Source organism: Panicum hallii, chromosome 5 (genome assembly GCF_002211085.1).
Source record: "Panicum hallii strain FIL2 chromosome 5, PHallii_v3.1, whole genome shotgun sequence".
NCBI lineage: Eukaryota > Viridiplantae > Streptophyta > Magnoliopsida > Poales > Poaceae > Panicum > Panicum hallii.
The window spans coordinates 55,791,070-55,799,776 of NC_038046.1; the positions used below are offsets into that span (position 1 = coordinate 55,791,070).

The 8,707-nt window shown below is 49.0% G+C and overlaps 1 protein-coding gene across 1 annotated transcript; it reads right to left on the reverse strand.

The window, feature by feature from the left end:
- Positions 1-4,041: 4,041 nt before the first annotated feature.
- LOC112893896 (putative protein TPRXL) lies at positions 4,042-5,224 on the reverse strand. The gene has a single exon (XM_025961421.1). The coding sequence runs from the start codon at positions 5,135-5,137 to the stop codon at positions 4,382-4,384; it is 756 nt and encodes a 251-aa protein (XP_025817206.1). The 5' UTR covers positions 5,138-5,224; the 3' UTR covers positions 4,042-4,381.
- Between the last annotated feature and the right edge of the window lie 3,483 nt (positions 5,225-8,707).

Consider the following 8,707-nt stretch of genomic DNA (forward strand, 5'->3'; position numbering starts at 1 on the left):
GCACTGTACATATTTCCAGCTCCTGCTCAGGATTCATGTTCTGGCAGTTCGTTGCACTGTAAAATCATTGGCTTGCGCTCCTGCTGACATTAAAAAAGTAGTCACTTGCAGGCATCAGATCTGTTCTTATTGTTATCTTTTCCCTTGAGCTAGATGTGAAATTAAGCCGCTAAACATCACCCTGTGCAGAAGTTGACATACCGCACGGCCGCACCTGCACTGCAAATGTGCAATAACATAACCAAGCTAGCATCTTTATTTGGCCACACCCTAAGAGTTTCCTTCTATCAGGGGACAACTACTTCAGCACAACTCTGAAGTCTTAACATAAACTTATTTTAACTATTCTGTCCATGAGCATCAGTTTGTGAAGCCAATAAATGCAGTGGATCTGAAGATCTGTAAAGATGGGGATCTGTACTTGTCAGAGTTCCAAAGAGCTCTTTCCAGTCGTCGTCATGCCAACCATGCCATCATCATCGCTAAACATTCCAATTCAGGTCAGCTGCCTGAACCAGACACATTCCTAGATAAAATTCAGGTCACCATCCCCATGTTATGAGTAAAATTGCCCGTCTGGAACACTGGAAATTTTTGCTGAATCATACATGAGTTAAGACTGTTTTCTGCGAAATTCTCCTAAAAGTTCGCGTTGAATTTCTTCAGTTACAGACAATGCCCTGAACATCCGTTGCTCAGTGACATGCTACTACGACTATCCGCTGCGAAAGTGTCGGGTCACCGACACTTGAGAGAATCCGACACACAGCTCCGTGTCACTGTCCATGTGGGCCCGACACGGGAGTGCATGAGCGACAATGAGTGTGACAACATGAAGGACAAGCGAGGAATAACACGAGAACAAAATGGCAATGATATGGTTGTGTCTGCATTGTTGCTCCTAGTCAAAAAGAAATTTTGATAAGGATCAGGCTTGTTTTCCGTATGGCTAGGCTAGGTTAGGTCAATTCCCCATTTTCTCCTCACTGTTCTAAGTGCTCGCCGTGGTTTCCATGTTGCACTATGCTTCATGCGTAAGTGTCGGTACAGTGACTTCTGAGTAAAAGTCACTCTAAAAGATTTGCAGATGTGCATATCTCTGCAGTAATCCATGAAAACCGGGTGCCGTCAATGGCGTGTTCTGAAGATTCTGTTCTGGATCACTCACTTTCTCCTCCATTTTGCAGCTTTCGCCCGTCAATTTCTTTCCTCAACTTGGTGGGTTCAGCAAAATAGTTTTTCAATAACCCCTTCCAATGGCGTCACTGGATCTTAGTGCTCGCTTTCGCCGTCTCCATGTCCTTCCTCGTTGCGATCTGATTCCGTGCCGGGTCAGAGCAGTGGGAGCTGAGTGGCGCCGGGCGTCAACGCCAGCGTCGTCGTCCTTAACATGCGGCAGCAATAAAAATTGGACAGTGGGTGCGGCATCGGCGACCATGGAACGTAGAAATCGCAACAGTTCAGGACTGTTCCCCTGCTGGCATGATGCTGCGAAGAATCTCAAAACTTAAAGTTTCGAACTGTTATTCGATACAAGCACACAGTTCATCTTGTCGCTGAACAACTGCTCTTGCAGCTCTGCATCTCCTGAATTCTGATTTGCAGTGCCGAATGCAGAGAACCTTCGCCACATCTCTGAGCTTGATCGGTAAGCTTTTTTACCTTTCTCCGCGAACGCAGCATCATCAGAGATAGACGCAACGGGACCTCCATTTCAGTACACTGTCCCCCAGGTCAATCGGGAAGGGAACAGCAACGCAGGCTGCTCGACGACCCATCGCATTCGGCGGTGCAGCCGTGGACGCCGGCCGGCGGCCGATCAACCGGGTGGTCGTCAAAGCCTCAGCGTGGATTCCGCGAGAAATATGCAGGCGCAGGGTGACGATTTCCATGGCCCGTGCGGCGGCTGAGTTGCTGCTGTCGGGCTTTGAAAATCTTTGCCTGGAGACCAGAGAGTCGCCGTTGCTCTGACGACGGAGGAGGAGGCGAAGCCTGAAAACAACGGGTGCTGTCACGGCACTCGAGGCCAGGGGACCGGGATTCAGAGGAGGCCTTGGGTGGCCGTCTGCATCGGCATGACGGCATGGGTGTTGAGGTGTGGTTGCGCGGCAACTGCTCACGTCGCTGCCTGTCTTCTGATCTTCTCAACCATAAACCATAGACTGGATACTGAACTGAAACATGTTCAGCAAAGTGCTAAGCTTCTTTTAGCTTTTATTTTTTAACTTCCTTGGTTTGATCCGGACATGAAAAAAGACGACACTCTGTTTGTTTCCGTAATGGCTTAAGGCTTAAGGAATTCGTAGCATGTGTAGGGTTGTTGGATCAATGAAACCTCCCAAATTCACGTGAGACTCACCGAACTCGCACTGTAGCTATCTGACATCATTTAGCTCTAGTTTCAGTTCTGAAGGGGACTGTATCGATCAACCAGCAACCGCGTGTGGATTCAACTATCTCACGCACGCATGCAGGCACGCATTCATCTGAACTAACGGTGGTAATGCGGTACAGTAGCAAGTACAATAGTGTTGCTTTTACAATAGATGACAGCTACAGAATGATGCAGTACAAGGATTAGTTGGGTGATCAGTGCTTCTCGACGCTAATGATTTGTTAGTATTGATCAGAGTGCATTCGAGGCAGTACCTGCGGTGCCCTGTGTTGTTTCGGATATTGACACCATCTATGAGATGACTTCTATAGTCTTTATGAGAATAGTGCTATCTGAAATGAAAAGGATTAGAAATTACGAAAGTAGTTTTCACGGTGGATCTAACGACACCGACTTTACATTTTAATCATCGTGATATCTTTTTTTCTATTTGTTGGCTAAAAATATAAAAGTTTCGCCCATAGGAGACTGTCTTAAAACACTCGTATTTTGAACCGAAAGGTGTACTGCAAACTTGTTAGATCTTCACCATAAACTGTGATAAGGCTTTGTTTATTTACTCAAGCCAGTAAAATTAAACAAGATGAGCTTAGTAGCTGGAGTGGCGTTAAGATGCTGGACTCGTGAGCAGATTAACGGAAGGTTCGTTTAGGGTTAAACTAGCTCCAACACGGAATTAAATAGGGTGCATAAGTTTTTGTCAAGTGAGCTGGTTGGGGGCAAAGCGCATTGATTAGTGTCTTGTTCAAGGGTCCTTGGGGTGTCTCCTCCAAGCCTCCGTCCGTGTCCTTGATGCCCCTCACATGGGGCAATCTATGGCCAAACAGTATGAAAATCCGCCTAGTTTCTGTAGCCCTTTTCTTTCCCTCTCTCAAAGAAAATGCAGTACTGTAGCTCCCTGCAGGCCTCCCCGCTGCTGGCTGCTGGCTAAACCTAGCTAAGCTAGCTAGCTAGTAGCCTTTTTATATGTGTGTTCATCAGGCCATCAGGCATTGAATCCTGACGCTATGTTTGCCTAAATTGTCCTGATGGTGATTGAGGAAATGCTTCTTCTGATCAAGTAATTCGAGTTTTTTTTTCTTTTGTTATTCAGAAACCGGGGGTGCGACGTACGGGAGGAAATTGTGAAGAGAAAAGGTTTAATTAGGATAATATTTTTTAAAAAAGAAAATAGGGTTCTAAACCTAGCTATATGAATGATTTAAATATGTGGACATGGAGATTCGAACGTGGCAGGCATTGTTGTTGCTAGGAAATGTTCATCAAGATTGAGAACGACGCAGAAGCCAGTGTTTAGCTAATAGTCTACGAGAAATACTACCTGTGTGTCAGTGTGCGAGTCAGGACAGCTTAAACCCTGCTGTCTTGTTCTTGGTAGCGCCATCCGGTTCCTCCTCCTCTCCTAGGAACTGGTAAACACACACTCTCTTTGCCAGCTCTGTAGACAGGGAGACAGGGCCGGGACTTCTAGAAAAACAAGCATAGCATAAACAAAGAGCCATGCATGGGCTGTTGGGATCTCCCTCTCTCTCTCTCTCTGAACGTCTGATTCCCTTTCAGTGACTCATAAAGAAATTTCTCCGAATTTCCTCTAGGGAAAAAGTGGATCGATCCAACAATTTTTTTTCTCCGCATAACATGAGGGATTGAGAAGAACTGACCGAGAAGGCAGGCGAATAAGTTTCAGGTACAACAAAAGCAGCCTACACATACACCACGCATGATTCGCAACTTGATCTGAAGTCACATAGCCATGCTATGCTCATTACATTATTGTTTAATTTACACACTGTTACAAACTTAATTCACCATATATAACACTTTGATAAGCTCCATTTTAGATTTTTTTTCAACATTACTCCGTGAGACAAACAGGGCACACCGTTAAAACACGCAGAGTAATCAAGCTCCAGCAGCAGCTCTCCAAGCAAGCAACAGCGACAGCGTGCACGACACGCGCCATGACGACGAGGGTTAACGAGAGCATCACACCTTCTGTGCTGATGCGGTTGCAGCTGCGGCGGTGGGGCTATGGTGGCCGTGGCCGTGCCCGCCGACGGACGCCAGCGCGCTCTTCACCGTCATGGCGACGCGGCAGCCCTTGAAGGCCCTGAAGCTCTCGTGCCGCACGCTGAAGCACGTCATCGGCGCCGCCGGCCGCTCGTCCTCGCTGTCGGCGGCGTCCGCGACCGAGAACGCGTACACCCTGCTCCGCATCGACGAGCAGGAGGCGGGCGACTGCGCGCTGCGGAACGACAGCGACGACGCCGAGGAAGCGGCGGAGGAGAACGCCGACGAGGAGGAGGAGGAGCAGGAAGACGAGGTGGGCGAGCCGGACGACGAGGACCTGCTGGATCGCCTGCGCAGGATGATCTTGGGCAGGATGGCGCTGAAGATGCTGATGTACTGCTTGGAGTGCTTCTTGCCGGCGGCGGAGGTGGCGGCGGCGGCGGAGGAGGAAGACTTGTGGTGCCTGTGAGTGGCCTGCTGCCTGGCGGTGTAGTAGGACGGCGGCGGCGTGAGCGGCGGCAGGGTGGCCGTGGAGACGGCGTCGTTCTTGGGCGTGCCCGGCTGCGATTCCCACAGGAAGGGCACGGACCCCGCCGAGGCGACGCCGTAGTACACCCGGAAGGACGGCGCGGCGGCCGAGCTCTCCCTGGTGAACAGCTTGGAGAAGACCTTGCTCCCTCCCTGCTTCAGCTCGAGAGGCTCCTCCTTGTCCTTGCTGGTGATGGACGCCATGGATGCGGATGCAGAGAGAGAGAGAGAGAGAGAGAGAGAGAGAGAGAGAGATGCAAGCAGGGCAGGGAGGAGAAGCAAAGAAAACACAGTGAGGTCAGGGCAGGGTGTGCAGCAGGTCTGCAAGTGCCTTTATGCACGTCCAGAGACCACAGGGGTAGTTAATTACAACGGCTCATTATCTGCTAATCACCGATCAGATCCCAGGAAGCCAGAGCTGACTTTTGACTTGATTTGTTAGGCTAAACCAGCTGGAATTTACTGAAGAAAAATACTACCGTGGCAGCAATGTGAAGAGCAGTAGGATCAGCAACGGTACCAACATACAACTCTGCTGCCAGTACAGATTCAGAGTTGCAACAACAATTATTCAAAAAGAGTTGCAACAACCATTCCTGCCAAAAAAAACAAAAAATACTGACAGGAGTGACAGGATCTGTGGCATTGCAGTGTACATATCCGGACCGACAATCCTCTCTGTTCCTTTATTTCCTTCTCTCTAATTCCCCTTTTAATAATAATACATGAGCTTCATCCGTAAACAAAAGCTTGAATGCGTACTTGCATATAGAAAACCATGTGTACAAGAATCCTTTTTTACCATAGTGTTAAAATAGTGAAAATACTTCACATATAAGCTAAAAGTAACTCTCTTTTCACTACCAGCTTTTGAATCATGGGTTACACTACATGATTGATCCAAGTTTTATTTGAGCTTCTGATTGTTTCAAGCTTTTGATTTGGCCATCACCCACTTGGTAGCTGCTGCTTCTTCTCTGCAATGCATGCTACTGCACTAGCACGCATCATATCATGGATCACCATCCTCATCAGTCGCGCATTGATTGCACATCTGCATCTACGCGTCTACTACGTGAAGACGAGAAAAAAAAACCCACCAAATTCCTATCCATGCAATGCACCAGCAGCCCCCATCCGCGCCATAAATCCCCACATTTTTGGCCCACAGAAGCTTGATTGGACGTTAGTAAACCTGTTGGGTTGATTCTTTTTTTTCCCTTAGCATGTGTGTATATATATATATTTTCTGTCTGCGATGAACGTATTTCATTGTCACTACTCCCCCTGCCACTAAAATAGTAAAAATATCTAGCCCGAATAAATGACGCTTTGAGTTGTCTTAATTCAAGTACTTAATTTAGAGGCTGTGTTGACATCAAAATATCACTTGTTGACATCAAAATATCATTTACTCCCTCCATTTCAAATTATAGATGATCATTTTTACATATATGCATAGTTTTTCTATGCACCTAGATATACACTAGAGTAAAAATTATGCACCTAGAAATATCAAAATGACCTATAATTTGGAACGGAGGGAGTATTTATGACCAGAACTTGACAGATTATTTTTGGACTTCTATCATCTTATTCAAACCCACGCGATTTCGTCTTAATATTAGTCAACATATATAATGATAATTCAAAGGGAAAAAAATCAAGAAAAGGATCCTTCATTACTCCAGCTCTCCCCCGTTGCTAGATGAAACAGTCAGCACGTTTTTAATTTGTTTCTGTCAGGGGCACAATGTGCGGTCACCTCAGCCCATACACACATCACATTTGCATGGCGGAGGTCCCTGCTGCGAGGTTGCTCTCGTCCTCTTTATCACGAGTTTGGAGCCATGTGGATCGGTCAAATTAAGGAATAAAACCGGACGTTTGAACTTGGTTTTCAAGCTCTCGTCTAGTGGCAAAGATGCTCACTTTCAATGATTCGGCCCGGCCCTTTTTGTGTACATCATCACTGCTGCTGCCTGATGCTGCTAGCTAGGAGATGACCCACATGAACTTAAACTCTGGGTCATCAAGAGCCTAATGATGCGGTTAGCCGTTAATGAAGTGGGGTTTGGGCAGTACATGCATGGCACTGTGTGAGAGTTAGCGATGCCAGCATGCAGGTCTTTAGTTTGGCGAGCAGAGACCTGATGAAACCCTGCTGAGTTTTGGGTATGGTACGCAGGTAGCTGGACTCGTCACTAAACGTCCTGCAGGCTTTGAATGCCGTCGCTGGGCAGGGGCCGGCTCGGCTCGATCGAGGACGACGACGCCAGGACGGTAAAAGTTTTTGTTCAGAGTTTTACGTGCCACGGATGCAGTAATTGGTCAAAGCGTTGCAGCTTTCAGGGTCGTTGGGTTCAGTCAGTCATGGCTGGTCAGTGGTCTGTACTCTAGGCTTGTAATAGCTACTAGCTAGCTGGGGCATGCTTTGTTGTACGAGGAGTAGAAAACGATCGTCAGAAGGATTGATTGATCGGAGTAGTGCCGATGCATGTAATGGTTGTTGTTGCTTCTTCAGAATTAGGAATCTGTTATGTTCAGAAAAAAAGTATTAGGAATCTGATAGTATTGCTCAGCTCAGTTCATCACTTCATCAGCCTCGTTCTTAAATTTGCAGGCTGGTTAGCGAGAGACTATGGAGCAGGAGCTGACCAGTAGATCACGTTCGAGCTGGGAACGCAAAAACTAATCCTGGAATCGCATCCTAGGTTAGCGCGAGCTCGGGGTCCTGCGTCGGCGTGCGCATCCGGACGCCGCGGGCGAGTCGTGATGCAGGCCTCTCGCTTCGCCCTCCTCGATGCAGTCTCGATGAAGGGCTTCGAGAACTGAGATCATTGAGAGGGTCGATTGCCAATCGAGGTCGCCCACACGTTAAAGATCAACTCGATCCAGCCGCAAATCCAAGGGCCCCGGCACGTGCCCCGGGCGTTGGAGTGCCCACTAGAACGCATCAAGTTTAAGCCGCCGGAAAAAGGGTTTGTTCGTGGCCAATCGTGGGGTTCGATGCGAGTTCGTTCGTTCGTCTGACCTCTGACGACGACGCAGTGCCGGAACAGTGGCGTAGTACCGTGATACGGGCGCCACCTTGTTCTTCTGATCTTCTCTTCATCCTCTGCGTCGTTCTCCTGCCGCGTGCAGACGGGCAGCCGGAGATGAGTTCGGATGGATAGGGCGGTGCCGTGCCGTGCTGCTATCCTGCTGCCGGCCGGCGCCATGAATGGCGAAACCGACTCCAGTTATCGTCTCGGGGAAAGGAAGGAAGGCAGGGCCGGCCGCCGGCGGCGGTTGGAGGGCGGTTGCCTAGCTACGAGGGAGGGCAGGGAGGGAGTAGCTGCGGTTTCAATGGGTGACATGGATACCGTAGCTGCCGCCGCCTGCCGGCCGCGCGCAGGCCGTACGCAGCGAGCGTCCCATCCGATGCGGCCGGCCGGCCGGTTCCTCTCCTGAGATTGGATCGGAGACGGATGCAGCTACGGGCTACAGCGCCGCACCTACCGCTAGTGCATTAACTTCGCTGCCCGTCACCTCGTACTCGTATCGTGTTCGTATTGTACGCCACCATCACTCGCCGCAAGCTACGAGCGGGAGTAGAGCCTAGAGCCTGGGCTCTGTACTTTTGTGGGCCGTCGTAAAGGCTGTCGTCGTTCTGCTGCCAGGCCCGCTCTATCTAGTGGTCAGGTCCATGGATCTCCACATCGGTCTGCCAAGGCCCAAAATAGCTTTACAAAAATAAGTTAATTATCTTACTTGGAACGCTTGTCACCAAGA